Here is a 21,010-nt window from a genome sequence, read left to right as displayed (position 1 = left end):
GAATAAAGGAGTGTTTGGGGATTTTTAAAAGTTAGAAAAAAGCGGCCACGTTAGGGTCGTGTTACCGTTATTAATTAAATAACGGAAATGCCATCGTCGGTGCGTTTTTCGAAAGAAGTGTGTGTGGGGGAACAGCTGGAGACACGATACGTGTAAAAGGGGACTCAATGGCTCTGTTTTAGTTTGGGCCCATTCTTTCTTTTATTGGTTTTCTCAACGTTCTTTTGTTCTTTTTCCTAATTATATTTTTTCTTCTCGACGCTCTTTTGTTTCCTTGTTTTTTTCGTATAAAGAAAAAATTAACATAGTTTTAATAATATCATAGGTGATAAGCGGATTAAATTAAACGAGATTGACGGAGTTGATATGGCCATTTCTCCAAAGTCTTCCATGTCGTCATCCAACCCAAACATTGATTCGAACTCTGGTAGGAGTTGAAAAAATCTGGATTAATCTGAACCGAATTCAAAGGAACAAAATCAGATTCGTATAATCACAAATATCCAAATCGTTTTAGAAAAAAAAAATATTTTGGATATTTGAACTGAACCAGAAGCCAATTGATATCTGAATGAATATCAAAATATCAGAAATTCAATTATATAAGCAAAATATTAATATATATTTAGATTTATGCAATGTTAGCTATAAGATCATTTCTAAACTACTCTTTCTAAACTACTCTATCAAAGACCGAAATATCTATTACTAGGTTTGATCTTGGAAACCTAATTGACTTTTGTGGTTGGACGGTTGATTTCAGATAGTATTCTCATCGTTCAAGAGATGTTCCATGGATTGCGGACAAATTCATCATACAAAAATAAATACATAGCAATTAAAACGGATATGAGTAAAGCTTATGATAGAGTTGAATTGTCTTTCATTAAACACTTATTATGGAGATTTGGTTTTGCGGAGAAATGGATAACATGGATGATGCGGTGCATTACTTCTGTAAGATACAAAGTTCTTTTAAATGGACAACCTTGAGGGCACATAACTCTAGGGTAGGGACTCTGTCAAGGAGATCCGTTTTCGCCATATTTGTTTATCATATGTACGGAAGTTTTAATTGCCAACATAAGAAAAGCTGAGAATGAGAAGTTGTTAACGGGTCTTAAGATAGCAAGAGCAAGTCCATGAGTATCACATTTACTTTCTGCGGATTATAGTGTATTCTTTTGCAAAGCAAACAAGGAAGAATGCCAGAAGATACTAAGCATTCTCAGACAGTATGAGGGAGTTTTGGGCCAACAAATCAATTTTTAAAAATCATCAGTTCAAGTTGGACATATGGTTCCGGAGGAAATACAACAGGAATTGAAATAAATTCTTGGAATTACAAAAGATGGAAGCACATGGACATATCTTGGCATTCCAGAGAGTATGGGGGAGCCAAGACCAAGATTTTTACTTTTGCCGTAGACAGACAACAAGATATGATTAACAGTTGGACATCGAGGTTATTATCAAAAGGGGGAAAAGAAGTTCTAATCAAATCGGTAGCGTCTGCAATGCCCACCTTTGTTATGTCCTGCTTTCGGTTACCAAAGTCAACAACAACAAAACTTTCAAGTGCAGCAGCACGGTACTGGTTGTGCTCTGATGGACAACACCGAGGAATGTATTGGTTAGCATAGACAAAGATGTGCAGAGATAAGGCGGAGGGGGGAATGGGATTTCGTGATGTGGAAAACTTTAATACAGCTTTATTGACAAAACAATTATGGCATTTGATAGATAGACCTAATTTATTTTTTGCGCGAGTCAAGGGACGATACTTTCGGAAAACAAGTCCTTTATATCCGGTACATTCCTATTCACCGTCCTATGGATGGCGGAGCATAATATCAGCTAGATCTCTAGTTAATAAAGGGCTAATCAAAAGAGTCAGTTCGGGTTGCTCTATCTCTGTATGGAATGATCCGTGGATACCGTCTTCTCGCCCAAGATCAGCAACTTGTAAGGGTTTTAACTATTACCCGAATCTCATGGTTAATCATCTGATTGACCCACAAATATATGGAATATGAGATTGATAACAACCATTATTGATCCAATGGATATCGAGATTATTTGTGGAATTCCCATTAGTAGATCTTACAGGCCAGATTCATGGGGATGGCATTTCACAAAATCAGGGAAGTATACGGTTAAATCGGGGGTACAAAACTGAATATCAAATACCCGATGAATCCCTAGAGGTTGTATATGGACCAAATATAACAGCATTACAAGCTCATGCTTGGACTTTAAAATGCCCTCCAAAATTATGATACTTTATATGGCAATCAATATCCGGATGTCTCTCGGTAGCATCTAGGTTACAATCCTGCAGAATACAATGTGATACTCAATGTGCACAGTGTAGAACTAAAGACGAAACAATTAATCATGTTCTGTTTGAACTCCAGCTCTCCAAACTTGGGCTTTATCCCGGATCCCAACACCCTCTGGTGTTTTCTCTATAACATCGGCTTACAAAAATTTTGATCATCTCTTTTGGAGACTACCAAAGGATTTGGAAAATACCCAATTTTCATGGATTGCATGGTATATTTGGAAGGCACGGAATGAGAAGTTGTTTTCGAATATAGATGTAGACCCACAAACTACATTAATGATAGCGGAGACAGAAGCGGCTTTATGGGAAGAGGCTCAAAAATCAGAACAGGAATTTATCCTCAGCAATACTGCCAATCCATCGATCCACCCAATGGCACTCACATACGAAGGCTGGAGGTGTTATATTGATGGTTTTTGGAAAGAAATGGATACAACAGGATTAGGATGGTACTATTTCAACGAAGGTGCTACTGATAAAATTGTTGGTGCACAAAAAATACGGAGAAGTCTTACATCACTACATGCAGAGGTGGAAGCCCTTATTTGAGCCATGCATTGCATGATAGAGAATCAGAAGACCGAAGTAGCTTTTACAGCGGACTGTTCGGTTTTGGTGAAGGTGGTGTCTTTCTCCGACGAATGGCCAGCTTTTGCTCTACACCTGGAGGAAATTGGGAAGATGAAGGAGAAGTTCACTTCTTTTACTCTTTCGCATATCGCACGTGCAAAGAATTCGAAGGCAGATAAACTAGCTAGAAGTGCTCGTGTCTACCCTCACGACGTCATTTATGTAAACTCGGTACATCTGGTTTGGTTAGTTGAACCATTCTAGGTACTTAGGCTGTCGAAAAAAATAAATTAAATTATACAAAGGTTGCTTTACGACTTTGAGATTTAAATTTCTAAATCCTAGTGATCAACAGGTGCACAAAGAGTTTGGTAGCACAAAAGAATAATAATGAGACAAAAATCACATCGTCTAGAGTTCCTAAAGACATATATTTATAGTGCTTTATGTTTTTTATGGTCGGACTTAGGATTTCCTTGAAGATAAAATCAGACACAAATCAAATGGTTTTAAAGGTTTTTATGATGATTTTAGCTTGGCTGTGGGTCAGGCTTCTCTAAAACCACTTAGAGTAACTTTGGCTGCGCATCGGAGGTTCCTCAGGCTGCTTGACAAGACTTATTGAAGCTGATCTGAAAATCTAGTTTTTCTCCAATTTGTAATGCATTTATCTAAGTAATCTGAAAAAAGTATTGAAACTATAAATATACGAAATTATAATAAAACATTTAAAACTGAATAAAACACTTAAAAAAGCATAAAAAACCTTATGCCATCTCTAATAGGACTGCATAACACCAAATCAGTTTCAATGGAATTGCAAAATTAACATTATTTTACTGTTTTGGTGTTTTTTCTACAGTATCACACCAAATTTGATGTGGTACTGCAGCAACACCAAATTTTTTTTTTTTTTGTTTTTAGTAAAATATGTATTGATATAATATATTTAACTATACTAAATTAAGTATGTTCTGTACTATAACATGCAATGTGATTAAATTCTGTATTTATAAAAGAAAATATATCTTTTTTTTTGTATCAACAGTCTAAGCACCTAAAACGATTCGATAATCCAAACTAATGGTACTGAGTTTACATACATAACGTTTTGAGGGTAGATTCGAGCACTTCTTGCTAGATTATATGCCTTCGTGTTCTTCTCGCACTGGATATGTGATATTGAAAAATCTGAACTTTTTTTTAATCTTTACAAACTCCTCCAAGTGTAAAAGAAAAGTTGGTCATTTGTTGGGTGTAGACACTATTTTCAACAAATTCGAACAGTCTGTTGCAAAAGCTACTGGAATCTTCTGATTCTCTCATATCAAAGCATAGCCCAAATAAGGGCTTCCATCTCGGCATGTAGAGGCGTTAGACTCCTTATATTTGGTGCTCCCGTAATTTTATCCATAACATATTCCTGAAAATAATACCAGCATAGCCCGGATGTCAAATCCGTATCTTTCTAAAAACCATCAATATAACACCATCATCCTTTGTATGTGTATATTGAAAATTCCGAAGAATTGATATTTTTAGGTGGAGTTGATTCTTGTTTAGACCTTTATGCCTTCTCTCATATTGTTGCTTCTGTTTCCATTATCTTTAGGATAACGGATAACTTGGGGATACACTTTTTTTTTATTCCTTGTCTTCCAAATATACTATGTTATTCATGAAAATTGTGTATTTTAGTCTCCTTAGAAAGTCTCCAAAAAAATGATCAAAGTCATTGGAGGTATTGGTATATGAGAGAAAGCCCAAGTTTGCAGAGCAAATGCACCTTAAAAAAGATATGATTAATAATTTCTTCATCTGCTCTACACCGTGTACATTGTATATCACATTGTATTACACGGATTCGTAGTCTAGCCGACGCTGATAAACACCCAGATATTGATTGCCAAATAATTTGTTTTAACTTTGGTGGACATTTTAGTTGCCAAATATATCTGAATTATTCTGTGTCTTTAAATCTTTTAGTTTCTATTAATATGAAATGTTCGTTTATAAAAAATATTACACAAAGTTGATTAAAATACGTGATAAAAAATTTAATTAAAATATTGGAAAAATAAAACTGAAAAATTAAAACCAAACATATAAAAAGAATATTATTTATCCAAAAAAAAATTTAAAAAATTTAATTTAATAATACTAGGTCTCGAGCCTCTGCAAAATCGCGGAGGAAATAAAATATATTAAACTCTTAATTATTTTAAATATTTATATGTATACAAAAAGTGATGATATTTAGACGTACATATCCAATATTTTGAAAAATAACTACTGTTGTAAAAATTATATAGACATGACTTTCAAAAATATAAAAATATAAAGATGAATGAAGTCATATAAAGCAATTTATACACAGTTTTATATTTACGTTTATAGTTTATAATTAATGTAACAATGAAGAACTCAACATATACATCCATATAAAAGACAACTATACAACTGACATAATAAACATGATCAATTTTATTGATATAACTCAATTGTTGATATATATATATATATATATCTTTACATTGAGAAGTTTTTAAAAACATTATTATGATATAAAATGTTAAAATCTTTAAACAAAGACAATAATTTTTAGTGCAAAATTATGTAGGAAAAAAATTCAAATTTGTCATGATGTGTAAAAAATTTGGATTTCAAACTATTAGAAATATTTTTGATACATTTGGACATATTATATTAGCTTAATAAATTCTTAATTGTGTGACATTAATAGTATATTTTAGAGACTTTAAATCTGTGCCAAATATAATTAATATTCATGAAGAAATAATGTATAAATATAAATGAAAATACATATGAGTTTAAAAATACAACTTTTAATAAAATGAGCGATTGTAAGTATAAATATACATATTTAATAACAAAAAAGCACAATCTTATTAACAATTATAAACTGATAGGTACCATCGAATGAGTTATGATGCAAAGAGATAATCATAAGATGACATATGGGTTAAGAAATACAACTTTTAATAAAATGAACGATTATAAGTATAAATTTACATATTTAATAACAGAATAGCACAATAGTATCAAAAATTATAAACTGAAAGGTACAATCAAATAAGTTATGATGCAAAAAGACAATCATAAGATTCTTTATTGAGTTACTCCAATACCCACAGATTTTGGTATGTATGAATGATCATCATAAAAAAAGATTAACATGATTTTATACCTTCACATATTCGTTCTAACGACTAAATAGGTTTGTAACTTCATAGGGATCTAATCAAATTATAAATAAATTACACAACTGATTTAGTGTAGCCTAAATGAATTCTTCTTTCATTATCTTATACAGTTCTTTATCTCCTTCTAATAATAAAATGCTACAAATGCATTTTCAGGAAAACAATAAAATGCATCTTTAATGTTTAATTAATTAACTTTTTTTCTTTTACTATTTTAACATCCAAATTTATTATTTTTTAATCTTTTTTATAAAAACATTTATAAGCCTATAATAGTTTGGTACAACATGTTATCTATGGCAAAAAATATATAATTGATTAAATATAACCAAAAGTAATATGTTTTCTTAATTTCTACACGTGCATCTTTATGATAAAATTAATTTAAAATTAATTGTAATAATATAACTAAATAACTCATAAATCATAAGACAAAAAAAGTATGTTGGCTTTTTAAGAGTAATGATATATTTACCAAAGAATTACCAGTTTTTTTATCCTGACCAAATTATAAGGTTTTTGTTCCAAACATATTTACTAGGAAACTAACTCAGGTTCCATCTTTCGCTTCAGGTTCTTCTTTATTAATAGTTAACCATCTAGTAAAAATATTTCCTATAACACTATCTTATATATTAAATGAGAATGTAGTTAAATAAAAAATTTGATTTGTTTTAATTTGATTGGTTTAAAACAAGGATAGAGAAAATCCTTGCCCACATCAATGATAATGTTTATTCCACGTCAAATGTGACATGGTAAAGACGCTTTTATGATTAGTTTTTGTTTAATGAGAGATTCCACATCAAATGTGACATGTCAATCTCAATAATTTTTGGGGTCAAAAATAAATCTGATAATCTATATTCTTATTAGGCCAAAATGATTAATTATTTTTTGGGCCAAAATGAATTTTTGGGCGAAAATGAATATTTGAGCCAAAACATATTTAAAATCATATGAATTATTAATAACAAAAGAAAGTTTTTAATTAATTATTTTGTTTAGATATTATTTTAATTCGTAATTTTAAAAATTCAGATTTTTATTTTGTATTTTTCTGGAATTTATTAATTCAAAATATAATTTTTCTCTTTCGTAATGTTTATATATTTTCCTATATAAATTGATTTAATAATAAATTATTAAGCAACATATATTTACACATTTTGAAAGCATATTATGTAAAATATTTTGACATAATTATGCAAAATATAAATCTAACTTCGGAATTTATAACTTAAAATTTCATAAATAACAAATAAAATTTTAATAAAATAAATCTTAATATTAAATCTAAACAATAAATGCAGTTTTTCGTGATTGCATCAATGATCAATAATTTAGGATCACATAATTTTAGGATATTGCCTTAAATTCTAAAGTTTTTTTAAAAAATTTCCTTTAATTTTGCTGCCTATAATTTAAAGAAATATGATCATGCATGTAGACAACATTTTTTTTACTGATACATATTTCATATGTTTCTGTTTTCAAATTTGAATTAGTAAATATCATTGAATGCATCTTTTATTATTTACTTGTTGAAATACTCTGATATATTTTTATTTCCTTAAATTCGAAATTGTGATATTATTTTCATCAATTTGAAACTTGCAAAGCACAATTTATATATTGTTTAAATATTATAAATTAAATATTTTCTAGGTAGTTGTAAAGATTGCAAGCTTCCTAACATATGTTTAGCAAATATTTTTAATATATGCTTCACGAATGTACCAAATAATTAGCCCAATTAAAAATAAAGATTTGGAAAGAATTATTCTTCTTTACTCTAACAAATCCTCCCATATTTTCACCTTATATAAATAGAGAGTCCAGTTGCCTGATCTGATGTTCAATAATGATTTGAACTGATGTTCTTTCTTCTTTCTTTTTTTTTTCTTTGCAGGATTTCAATGGTATGAAGCTCATATGTAAGTCAAAGATTCGTTCTACTTTTCAATATTTTTGGTTAGTATTAAACCTGACAATACTATCAGCATATTATGTTATATATTTTTGCATTAAAACGTGTTTTTCCATGATATTCAGGCTGATCTCTCAAAGAGGGACTGAAAAATGACACCATGGCTCATTGTTATCTTCTATGTACCATGGTATAATAGTAATGCAGATTCATAACATGAATTATTTTAAAGTTTCTGATGCCATATATTTTTTTGTTATCAGTTTGCCATATAGAGTCTTGAAACTACAAACATACAAAAACCATAATAAAAACACTTAAAACCAAATAAAACATTTGAAAAAGAAAAAAAACTTAATCAAAATGGGCAAAAACACCGTGTTATCATTCACCTATAACACTTGTGATGAAACTCAATCTTTTACATGAGAACATATTCATTGGAACTTTCTTGAGATGCACCCACATATGGATCATTTTAACTATGGGAATATCCTATTTGGTGGATGGTGACCACTGTGAAACTACCATAGGATTTTCTGAAATATTCCATATTCCCCGTCTGAGAATTCTTGCTCGAACTTGAGGATTCTGGATTTTGAACTTCATTGTTGTGGGGTTAACTATGTGAACATATTTTTTCGATTTATCTCCCTGCGACCAAATCATGTTAACAATCACATGAACTTTTGTGACGTGAAGAGCTGCTGAAAGAAACCTACCAACCATGAAATCCTCCCATAGAGGCGAGGTATTAATTCTCAAAATTTTCATGAACTTCGATATATCGATAAATCTCTGAATTTGAGACTTCAAACTCATACTTTTTCGTTAACTTTTTTTATTTTGAAACACCGAAGTAAACACTGCCATCAATTTAATAGGTGACTGAGTAATAGGAGGATCTCCAAGAACCTCTAGTGTCACCATTGCGGCTGAAGCAGGACCAACGAGTTAGTTTGATTGAAACAAAACTCCATAAAACCTAATCGCCTCCAAAATCGTCTCAAAAGGAAAACCCACTGCTTCTCTTGTTTATTTTGACGTATAATTATTTTGGTAACTCGTTTGTTGGAGAACTGCCATAAAAGATTTCCGGCTGAATTCAAAAAGCATTGCCATTATCAGTTATGATATATGTCGTTAGAAACCTGTCAAAAATGGTCGTAAAAAAATCAGTTAAAAGTTTCTGACATATTTCCGACAAATTTCCGACAAATTCAGCTATCTGATGATCTAAAACACAAAGTCTGAAATTCATTGGAAATTAGCATTTCTTTTTTTCTTGTAATTGGGTAACATATTTGGTCATAAGTCAGATCATGTCACTAAATGTCGAGGATACGGAAAAGATACCACGTTGTTTATAGATTTAAACAGTGGATCTATTAAAATTCTAAGTGTGTTCCCATGTTGCCAAATTCTCATATAGCGTGTTTGTCAACCCGTCGTTTAACGCATTAACAATACCAAGTGACTGATTGGAAAAGATAGGAAAGGAAAAGAAATAAAATGAGTTAAGTTCTTAATCGGATTAAAAATCAGTATGTGGGTCAGCTAAAAATTTTCTGAGAGTATGAGCGTGAAAATTTGTATAAAACGAAGGATTTGATTTTGTTTTTTTTTTTTTGAGCTGGACCGAAGACAAGTGTTTAAACTAAAAAAAAGCAATAGAAATATTTTAAAACTATATCCAAGTTTAGGTTTTGAAGATTATGGACTTTCTAACTGTCTAAAGTCTTATGAAACTGTATATTTTAAAACTTGCTTGAATATATATATATATATATATATATATATATATTATAAATTTCTAAAGACACTTAAAAAATATTTGTCCCATGTATTATTTAGATGACTGCCATGCTGAGGTTTTAATTTTAGAGAGTTTCTCAGAAATTTTTTTAAAGTATGCTCAACTTACTAAATTAATAATATTGTGTCATTTACATACTCTTATCTTATTTGTATTAATTAATTCAGATGTTTAGAATAAATATTTACTATGTTACATACTGGACTTTAATAAATGAAAGCTCATAATATCACAGCTGCGAAATATATACCAGAAATAGTATAACCGGAATATGTTATTTGATTCATGATTTTTTTGTTGATAAAAATAATCCTGATTTTAGAGTCAACCATTATTATATCACAAGAAATATTGTTATTATTTTTTTTTCATTTAATCTTATTGTGGTATGTCTACTTTATCACTAAAATAATATAACGACTTATAGTAAAATTACCGATTATGGTTTTTTGATGATATTGTGTATTGTTTTTTACAATGAACCGAGTTTATATCACTGTTAATTAATTTAAATGACATATGAATATATAATATGACTATATGATTTGATAATTTATGGAGAAGGAAAAAGTGGAATAAATATATGTCACACAATGATTTAATAAATTGTTATCACAACTATATTTCTTACAACTATTATATAATTTACACTAAAACCAAATTAATATATTTTTAAAAATTTTATAATTTAAAAAAATATATCTCTCAAAAAAATTTAGATAAATCTCACCTTGCGCAAAAAACAGATTAGGTAATAACCTAATGTTTGTAAAGATCGAGTGTTGATTACTTATATGCACTAATTAGACATATTATCTTACCAAATCGTATCTTATAATGGTGTTAAGTCTAGTCTGGACGAAGTAACCAATGATTATGAATACCAACTAAGGATTAGCCTACGTTGTAGCGCGGGAGACATTTTTTTTGTCTTCAATTAAGTTAAATAATTTTATAAACAGTTATTTTGTAAAAATAGTTATTTTTATAAAGTTTATGATAATATAATGCATATTTTTGTGAATTTAAAAAATGAATTGATCTGTATATAGAGTAATTTCTTTTTTGGTTTAAATTATTAAAAATGAGGTTATCTTATAAGGGGGTAAAGGAAAATAAACTGTTTATTTAACTCATTGGCATTAGACTATATTATTCAGACTAATACACAAATATTATAATATTGTAATCACCAACTCTAATTTACATCACTTAATAACTGTTTTTTATAATCTGTCCACAAATTATAAAAAATTAATTTTATTTTCTTTAACTATAAATGAAAATAGTAATATACTTTATTAAATGAGAAGCAAAGAATTTCTATATGTTTTACAATAGATTTGAAAGACAACTATATCTTTTTTTATTTTAATTATTCTTTATTATTTTTAATGACATATTATGTAATATTTTTTAAAATAAAGGTTTATTTTTTAAAATGTCTGCTTAAATAATAATATAGAAATAAATATAAACATTGAGGCAACCTTTATCAAATGGATCTTACGAATCTGTACATGTCTAGATGACTCAATTTTTAATCAAATCTCAAAACAAAATAAAACTCTTCTAAATAGGTTCTATAAGGAAATCTAAAACCTTAAAAACCGATAAAATTAATTAGGCTAAACGTTATTAAATTATAATAATATGAGCATAAAAAAAATTATTAGAAATCTATGCTGCATATGGTATCGGGACTAATGGAAATGTATGGAGCGAAGCTCGGATATGTAAATGGCCCCAACAAAAAAAAATTCTACTCATTTTACACTAGTGTAAGTGTAACATCCCTATCCCGAGATATCAAAAATCGGTTTGTTTTAATTCCGGTTCTCTCTAAAATATGAGTCTATTTGTTGTTTTAGTCCAAAAGCTCAACCCGAAAGCCTGCTAAGCTAATAGAAAATCGTAACCCTATAGTTGTTTCACCTATATAAATAGAAGGAGGACGTGGCAGAGAAGAGACAGAGTGTTCCTTGCGGCAAAGCCTGTCGAATTCACCTTTGTGAGCAGCCACCATTGAATCACCTTGAAGGAGAAGACATTGTAACCAAGAGAAGAAAGATCAGACCCGTTCTGGTAGAATGAAGGAACGATCGGGCAAAACAAATCCAATCGATCTGAAACTTAGTGAGTATGTTCTTAACTATTTAATCTAACTAACGCCGAAAATGGATTGTTATTCGGAGTTGTGAGATGAAAGTTATGGATGTTTTCTCATGCTTGATTTGTACAGTACGGATCTGCGACCAGTGTGAGGAGTTGGATTATTTGGATAGGCAAATCAATCTGGATCGACCTGAAACTTTGCAGAGATCTTAAGGATACGTGTATCTAGCTCTCAGTTAAAGGAGAACTGATTTGAGTCTCAGAATCATTTGGAATCGCGTTGTCAATCTAGTGGAAAAGGTGAGGATTAGATCTTAGCTTTTCTCTATGTTCTCTTATGTTCTTCTAGTGTGTTGAGTCTAGGTATACGCAAGTATGCCGCATGATAGTAACGTATTTCCAATCCTAGCAGGAAAAGGAGGGAAACGGATACTGCATAATGTTAGATCTACATCTTATGAACGAATATAGATTAGGAATAATTAGATGAAGAACCAGCATCCTTGTTTTATAACCCTGTTGTGTGATATACTGTGTAAAGCAGTTAGTAGTATGAAAACACTATTAGGTGTCCGTCACAAAGATTGACAGACCATTGTGGTCCGGAATTGTGTGTTTGGGGCTGGACTTGGAGTGCAAGTCAGTTCTCACTGCCGGGAGGGTTTAGGCGAGCCCTTGTGAAGTGTCTTTGGGACATAGATCACCTTCAGGTGTTGAATAAGTGTTTTGGGACATAGATTACCTTCGGGTATAGATTAATGAAATGTCTTCGGGACATAGATTACCTTCAGGTATGGAATGAGAAGTGTCTTCGGGACATAGATTACCTTCGGGTATGGTTGAGTTGTGGTTGGTGTGGTTGTGGATCGGTCTCTCTTGTTTGTGTAGTTGTGTGAGCGCTTCTAGAGCGTGATGTGTGATTACTTGTTTATATCTATACTTGGCATGTTGGTGGAATATGAGCGGGTGTGGTGAAGAGTTCTAGGTTTAGTTCTCACTGAGGAATCCCAATTGCTCACCTTCTCTCTCTCTCTCTCTCTCTCTCTCTCTCTCTCTGAGGTGAATTTAAGGAACTGGAATAGTGATCCTGGTGTTGTGCGCGGATTTGGAACAAGGATGTTTTTATTTAGATTTTTGTTATTTCTTTTAAAGATAATTATTTTGTAATTTGCTTCGTATTTATTTTAAAATTTAAGAGTCGGATTTAGATTAGTCACACTTTGAGAATTTTAATGGAATAAAGAAGTTTTAATCAGGAAATATGGTTAGTTTTATTAGTAGACACAACCGTTTGACTGTTTCATTTTGGAAGGCCGGATTGGGGTATTACAAAGTGGTATCAGAGCCGAGGTTCGAGGTGAGGGTGAATCTAGGTTAGTTGGTTAAGGTAATCGGATTTAAAAGTTCTCAAATGGGGATTTTTCAAATATTATAAAACCACCACCTAGGTGAGCCACTCTAGTCAATAGTTGTACTATTTGCAGGAAGATCAGTTTTTACGGGACTAGACTGACTTACTTACCTCTACTTTATTCTGAATTTGTAGATGGCTCCGCAAACCAGAAAGCCTGAGCCAGAGTTGTCTGTCACCCTGAGGTTCATGGAGAGAATGACCCCACCATTGGGAGTGTGAATGGGAATGGAATCCATATTGAGCAGCCACATGTGAGTGTGAATGGGAATGGAAACCAGAATGGAAATAACCCTGCTCCAATGCCACATGTTGACTATGCTGCCAGGATGGAAGGGTTGAGGCAGTATCAGGAGAGGTATGGATACCTCCAGAACGGACTGAACTCTCGTGTTAATGGACACAACCAACACCATCAGGTGCCACCCCCAGTGAACCCCCAATATCAGTATCCCCAGTGCCACCGCAGGTGAATCCCCAACACCAGCAGTTTGTGCCGCCACCTGTGTATGTTCAACCGCCAGTGCCACCTCCAGCCCCCACCACCGCTTGCGCTAGTCTGTGCTCCAGGATTGAGTTACTATGAGGCCATGAGGCATTTGAAGGACATGGGAATAGAATCATTTGGAGATCTTGTCTTTGCTGATAACTGGAGGAAGAGGTTGGAGAGGAACTTTGAAGCCATGAGGTGCCCAGAAGATTATCGGAAAGATTTAGCTGTACAGTACCTTAAGGACGAGGCTTTGATATGGTGGGAAGGTGTGGTAGAAGGAACTCAAGCACGTTATGAGTTCCAATGGGATGATTTTAAGACCGAGTTTGCTAATAAGTTCTTTCCACCGGAAGCTTTTTTATCAGATGGAGAGTGCTTTTGAGGATCTTCGCCAAGGAAGCCTTACTGTGAGAGAATACAATGAAGAGTTCAACAGGTTGAGGAGGTTTTCCAGGAGACATCTCACCCAAGCTGATTTGGTTCACCAGTTTATGAAAGGTTTGAAGATGGAACTAAAAATCCGGTTTTCTATCCGGAAGTATCCCAGTTTGGTGGAGCTAGTGGAGACAGCTGCCATCCAGAAAGCTTTAATTCAGGAGCATATGAGGACCAAAAATGCTCTAGCTCATCATGCATCACATGCTCAAAGGGTATTAAAACGGATTTGGGATGACATGACAGCGGTTAAGACTACCAAAAATGCTCCAATGTGCAGCCGCTGCAGAAAGAAACATAATGGACCATGTGGGTGGGCCAAGTGTTATGGATGTGGGAAAACAGGTCATCTCAAACGAGACTGCCCTTTGCAAGGGAAGTTTCCAAGATGTCTCCATTGTGGGCAAATGGGTCACTTTGCAAGGGAATGTAGAGCAGCACTTTCAATGCCACAACAAGGAAGCATGGTGCAAGGAGGATTGCCTAAGCCACCGCCAGCCAAGAGACCTTGATGAAGGAGCATTGATCGAGTAAGTAAATCTCCTTAGGACGTCCATCCATGTTCTTTGTGAAATTTGTGTGTGATAATGGAAGTTGCCTACTTAACCATTAGTATAAATCGTGAAAATTCGGTTTCAATAGGGTCAGATAGCTTTCACTTTGTTCCTTAGAAGCAGAATGAATGCAACTTGGATAGTTGCAGAGTGGATTGAGTTCCAAAAAATAGCATATATGTATCAAAGAGCGGAATAACCCATATAGTCAAGTGTAACTTTAAAATAAGTCTTAGATAATGGTTGTGCTGATCGCAAGCTGGAAATTAAAGGCAAGGATAAATTCTCACTGTCAAATGTACGATGGAATTAGAGCACCACCCACCCTTCCCCGATTGAGATGAGAGGCAAGAACATATGGGCATCATCTAGGAGAAGGACACTCAAAATTTTGGTTTAAAAACTACCTAGAACTCTTTAAGGACAAGGGTGAAACCGGAAGAGTAGATTCGGAGACAAATTCTTTGGAAATAGGGGAGAGTTGTAACATCCCTACCCCAGAATACCAAAAATCGGTTTGTTTTAATTCTGGGTCTCTCTAAAATATGGGTCTAAAAGTCCAACCCAAAAACCTGCTAAACTAATAGAAAAACCTAACCCTAGAGTTGTCTCACCTATATAAATAGAGGGAGGACGTGGCAGAGAAGAGGCATAGTGTTCCTCGCGATGAAGCCCTGTCGAATTCATCTTTGAGCAGCCACCATTGAATCACCTTGAAGGAGAAGCCATTGAAACCAAGAGAAGACAGATCAGACCCGTTCTGGTAGAAAGAAAGAATGATTAGGCAAAACGGATCCAATCGATCAAAAACTTGGTGAATATGTTCTTAACTTTTAAATCTAACCAATGCCGAAAATTGTTATTCGGAGTTCTGAGATGAAAGTTATGGATGTTTTCCTATGCTTAATTTGTACAGTATGGATCTGCGACCAGTGTGAGGAGTTAGATTATTTGGATAGACAAATCAATCTGGACTGACTTGAAACTTTGCAGAGATCTTAAGGACACGTGGATCTAGCTCTCATTTGAAGGAGAACTGATTTGAGTTTGAGAATCATTTGGAATCGCGTTGTCAATCCAGTGGCAAAGGTGAGGATTAGATCTTAGCTTTTTTCTATGTTCTCTTATCTTCTTCTAGTGTGTTGAGTCTAGGTATACGCAAGTATGCCGCGTGACGGTATGCTTCTATGTTGGATAATGTTAGAACTACATCTTATGAACGAATATGGATTAGGAAACCATTAGATGAAGAACCAGCATCCTTGTTTTATAACCATGTTGTGTGATATAATGCGTGTAAAGTAGTTAGTAGTGTGAAAGCACTGTCTGTCACAAAGATTGAGAGACCATTGTGGTACATAATTGTGTGTTTGGGGCTGGACTTGGAGTGCAAGTCAATTCTCACCGCCGGGAGGGTTTTAGCGAGCCCTTGTGAAGTGTCTTTGGAACATAGATCACTTTCAGGTGTGGAATAAGTGTCTTTGGGACATAGATTACCTTCAGGTATGGATTAATGAAGTGTCTTTGGAACATAGATTACTTTCGGATATGGAATCAGAAGTGTCTTCGGGACATAGATTACCTTAAGGTATGGTTGAGTTGTGGTTGGTGTGGTTGTGGATCGGTCTCTCTTGTTTGTGTAGTTGTGTGGACGCTTCTAGAACATGATGTAGAATTACTTGTTTATTTCTATACTTGGCATGTTGGTGGAATATGAGCGGGTATGGTGAGGAGTTTTAGGTTTAGTTCTCACTGAACAATCCCAATTGCTCTCTCTCTCTCTCTCTCTCTCTCTCTCTCTCTGATGAGTTTAAGGAACTGGAATAGTAATTCTGGTGTCGTGCACGGATTCAGGACAAGGATGTTTTTATTTGGGTTTTTGTAATTTTTTTTAAAGAAAATTATTTGTTATTTGCTTTGTATTTATTTTAAACTTTAAGAATTGAATTTAGATTTGTCAAACTTTGAGAATTTTAATGGAATAAAGAAATTTTAATTGAGAATTATGTTAGTTTTATTAGTTGACATAAGCTATTCGACTGTTTCATTTTCGGAGGCCGGATTGGGATGTTACAGAAAGATTCAAGAAATGGGATATGAGAGATACGAGTAATTCAAATCTGAATTGAGATTATTTTAGATTTTTTAAAAAATATAGATTAGAATATCTACCAAAAATCAAAAAGTCAGTTATTATCCTAATATATCTAATAAATCAAATATTGATTTAGATTTGATTTAAATATTTTAATTTAAATAATATCTACAATATTCAAATTTTATCAAAAATAACAATAATTAAAAAAAAAATTAATTCACATATGAAAAATAGTTATGATAATGTAAATGATATGATATAAATGATATGATATTTATGTTGATTATATAAAATATTTACGTTTATGCTTTAATTGCAAATTAATAATAAAAATAGATAAGAGTCAGATATATAATTTTTAATATTAAAAATATATTACTAAGGCGATATAGAACTGAAAATATATATTAAAAACTGGTTTAGAAATATTTTGGTAGCTAAAATCACTAATTTTGAATCATACAGGTATAGCAAAGTCGCTAGCTCTGCGCAATTTTATTGGATGATGATGCTGATGTGTAATTTCTGTCCAAATTTTTCTTATTTAAAAAAAACAAAAAATAGAAAATCATAAACGGATAAACACGCAGATCTTTATACCCGACCCACCCCAATTATCTGTATTTTAAAAACACTCTTCTGCCCTATATGTCATAGAAGCCTATTTATAAATTTATTGAAATTATGGATTTTAAAACCTTTTCCGCGTAAGAAAATAGAAATTATTCCCAAAATAGAAGATTACATTAACTATTAGCAGGATTTACCGGAGTTAATGTAACAAAATATACAGAAATATTTATTTATTTTTTAAAAAAACAGGAATTTATGTTACAGTTTAATCCTAGACATCAATTTTGGCAATTAAATCAATTTGAATATATTGATGCTCAAATATTCCCGCAACGATACCTACTTCTACGCACATTCCGAATATCCATATTCTTCATTTCATTCTCTTTCTCAAAATAATTGAAATCCCGCCTAACATCATTTTTAAAATGTTTTCATTAACTTTCTCTCCCTATATATACCACCTATCGTAAACCCTAAAACTCTACCATTCTCATTCACTAAAATGGCTTTAGTCCGCAGACGTTCAGCTGCTATTGTTCCATTTGCCAAATTAGATCAATCAAGTGAAATTCAAAAAGTTAGAGCTACTATATTTTCACTTTGGAAAGTCAAGAATAGGCAGTCTGGCTTTGTTATAGAAATGGTATTGGTTGACGAAGAGGTTTGTATGCGATGTTATGTATTCTTATTGTTATTTTAAGTAATCTATAGATTATATAGTAATACTATTTACGTGTGATTCACAGGGCACTAGGATTCACGCTACTGTTGATGAAGAATTGATCGCAAAACGTAAAGGGATCCTTATAGAAGGAAAACCACTTTCTATTAATTGCTTCATAATTAAAGAATACTATGGTGATTTTAGGACGACTCTATTACCATACAAGATCGCTTTGTGTAAGACAACCCGTGCTAAGGAGATTAATGATTTTCCATCAGATTTGCCAGAGAAATATTTGTCTGATTTCAAGTCAATCAAAGAAGACAAACTCGACAAAAACGTCCTCATCGGTATGTCATCATCTTGATTATGAAATTTATATTATAATAATGTACATATTTATCATTGTATACAAATATTTTTTCTTGAAGATGTCATTGGACAAATTGTCACCATTGGGAGTATGGAAGTTATAAAAACTAAAGGAAAAAGTGGGATCAGCGAGAAATTGATGATAACATTCCGGGATACCAAGTAAGTAGTTATGATATCATACCAAAATAAACATAATAATATTTTTTAAAAATTTAACGCTAATATGTTTACTGATGAAGCGATGTCCAACTGAAATGTACACTATGGGGACAATATGCTAAATCAATTGTTGAGTACACTATTGCTATTGTTGTGTGTGTAATGCGATTTGTCTGTATAAAAGAGTACAAAGGTTAGATCACTATATCCCCTATTCATATATATACAGTTTGTAGAAATTGGGTTTGGATCAGTTTGTTAATTATTCTTATTTTATGTTTTCTGAGTATAGGTGACATTTCAATATCAAACGCTTTCAACTCCACCAAAATTTTGTTTGATCCTGACATCAAGATCGTGAAAGACTTCAGAGAAAAGTATGTTATGTGACAATTTAATATCATTTTAAAATTGTAGAGTTTATATAATTATTGTTTACGTTGTTGTAGGTTGCCAAAAAACAATCAAATGATTGTGCATGCTGAACAGAGTTATTCGACTTCTTGGGGTGGTGCTATTGACTACCGTGAAGAATTTTTAGGTGTGAAAAATAGGAGGCGGACAATAGCTGGAATTCGTGATACAAAAGTGGTATAAGCTATATATTTTGAAAATGGTATAAATATATTTATATTTAACTATATACATATTAATGGTTTTGTTATAGCCTGGCAAGATTGTAACATGCGTTACGGTCAAAGACGTTGATACTTCAAAGCTGTGGTATTATTGGGCATGCAAACCTTGCAACATCAAAGTTTTAAAGCATGGAATTATGTCTGATGATGAAGATTACGATAAGAGGATTCCTCTTTTCAGTTGCAAAAATTGTGGTGATATTTATTCATATGATATCATCGTCGCAAGGTAATAAAATGATTTGTCCCATAAAGTCAAGAAAACATTATTTATTTCATTAAGTATTTCTTAGGTAATATATCTAGCACATATAGCAGAATTATTTCATGTAGACTTTCTCTGATTGACTGGCTAAATGTTCGCCTTATTTTATTACATTGATTCGTCTCATCATACATTTATTCTGGCACTACATTACATGTTTATGATTGTAACGTTTAAATAACTCATTCTTCTATTATCTTTCAAACAATGTAGGTACTACATTGTATTATTTGTAACTGATGATTCAGATGTTGATGTCCGCTTCCTGATGTTTGATGACACAGCTCAAAGATTGTTAGGTCATTTAGCTGAGTCTATAATAGAACAATATGATGAGGTTATTTGTGTAATAATTGTATACATTATGCAATATTTACATTTTCTGAAATAATATTAACCCATTATATATAATGATGCGCAGGATTTACCAAGAGGGCTCCCTGATGGCTTGAAAAATCTCCTAACTATGAGGATGCTTTTCAAAATAACAATTTCAGAAGAACATACAAAATGAAGCCAGTCTCCGTATGTAGTAGAACTATAGTCTCAAGATGTCGACATTATGACTGAGTGGAATTCTCGATCAGAGGTAATATATGATAAATTTTTACAGACTTCTAAAGCTTGCTTATCTGATCGTTTAGTTAAATTAAGACATCAACAATGTACCTATGTCTTCATCAACCGTTGATGCTTACGAGTTCAGACGAACTTGAGAATCCATCGTCTGGATCTTCACTCACTCCTTCTTCTAAGAAGGTAATTAAGAGTCCCGACTATTTGGATGAAGGTGAAAGATCTGTTAAGAAAAAGCGACCGAAGCAAGAGATCCCAATGAAGTTATGAAGAAGCAAGAAATCGTAATGAACTTATTGCAGAAATGCATTGCTGGTGATTGATTATTGCTTTTGATATTTGTAACCAATTTGTCCAATGGGTGGATAACGTTTAAACTCTATTCGTTATTTTGTTTGCGGTATTTGTGGAACTTCGTGGAACATTAATGTTGCCCTAGATTGTTTTTCCCTAATTATATTTTTTTTTGAAACTTTAATTTGTGATTTTCTTTTTCCAACCAACTTTCATAAATTTACACAAGAGTTTCAATTAAGACGACATTAAAACAGTAACCGTTTTACTCCATCACATAGAAAACTATTCATTTCCTTATTCTCTTTCATCTTCAATCTTCACAAAAATATTAAAACAAAGAATGTCTCCTTGTGAAAGACTTACCGATCTTCAGATTTCAAACGGCGAATATCGTATTTGTGTACAGACACTAAGAGATTATTATGATTATACTCTCTTCGATCGACCTAATCGTATGTTAGTTCTTG

The 21,010-nt window shown here is 32.4% G+C and overlaps 1 protein-coding gene and 1 long non-coding RNA gene across 7 annotated transcripts; both read left to right on the top strand.

Moving 5' to 3' along the window:
• Positions 1 to 11,868: 11,868 nt before the first annotated feature.
• Positions 11,869 to 16,769, top strand: LOC112084582. Its single transcript, XR_002898253.1, has 3 exons — positions 11,869 to 12,027; positions 12,130 to 12,302; positions 13,549 to 16,769. It is a non-coding gene; the product is annotated as an uncharacterized LOC112084582 (long non-coding RNA).
• Positions 16,770 to 18,074: 1,305 nt separating this feature from the next.
• On the top strand, positions 18,075 to 20,679 carry LOC112084581. 6 transcript variants are annotated; one of them, XR_002898251.1, is made up of 10 exons: positions 18,075 to 18,230; positions 18,316 to 18,583; positions 18,665 to 18,767; positions 18,848 to 18,960; positions 19,060 to 19,144; positions 19,217 to 19,358; positions 19,435 to 19,634; positions 19,884 to 20,007; positions 20,092 to 20,259; positions 20,461 to 20,679. XR_002898251.1 is itself a non-coding variant. In XM_024153749.1 (10 exons), exons 1-10 carry the CDS (start codon positions 18,210 to 18,212, stop codon positions 20,182 to 20,184), a joined length of 1,065 nt encoding a protein of 354 aa, XP_024009517.1. In that variant the 5' UTR covers positions 18,075 to 18,209; the 3' UTR covers positions 20,185 to 20,468. The 6 variants fall into 6 exon arrangements, 3 of the variants coding, with proteins under 3 accessions (XP_024009517.1, XP_024009516.1, XP_024009518.1); XR_002898250.1 differs by having other exon boundaries at positions 20,377 to 20,679; XM_024153749.1 differs by having other exon boundaries at positions 18,316 to 18,427; positions 18,512 to 18,583; positions 20,092 to 20,468.
• Positions 20,680 to 21,010: the final 331 nt, after the last annotated feature.

This window comes from Eutrema salsugineum, unplaced genomic scaffold, assembly GCF_000478725.1.
Source record: "Eutrema salsugineum unplaced genomic scaffold, Eutsalg1_0 scaffold_4, whole genome shotgun sequence".
NCBI lineage: Eukaryota > Viridiplantae > Streptophyta > Magnoliopsida > Brassicales > Brassicaceae > Eutrema > Eutrema salsugineum.
The sequence above is the reverse complement of the archived record's forward strand: the minus strand, read 5'-3'. Positions and strand labels throughout refer to the sequence as shown.

Coding starts and splice junctions, on each gene's coding strand:
- LOC112084581 (XM_024153748.1), top strand. CDS start 18,210: ATGGTATTGGTTGACGAAGAG. Junction 18,231..18,315: donor TGGTATTGGTTGACGAAGAG/GTTTGTATGCGA, acceptor TGTGATTCACAG/GGCACTAGGATTCACGCTAC. Junction 19,635..19,883: donor TATGATATCATCGTCGCAAG/GTAATAAAATGA, acceptor CAAACAATGTAG/GTACTACATTGTATTATTTG.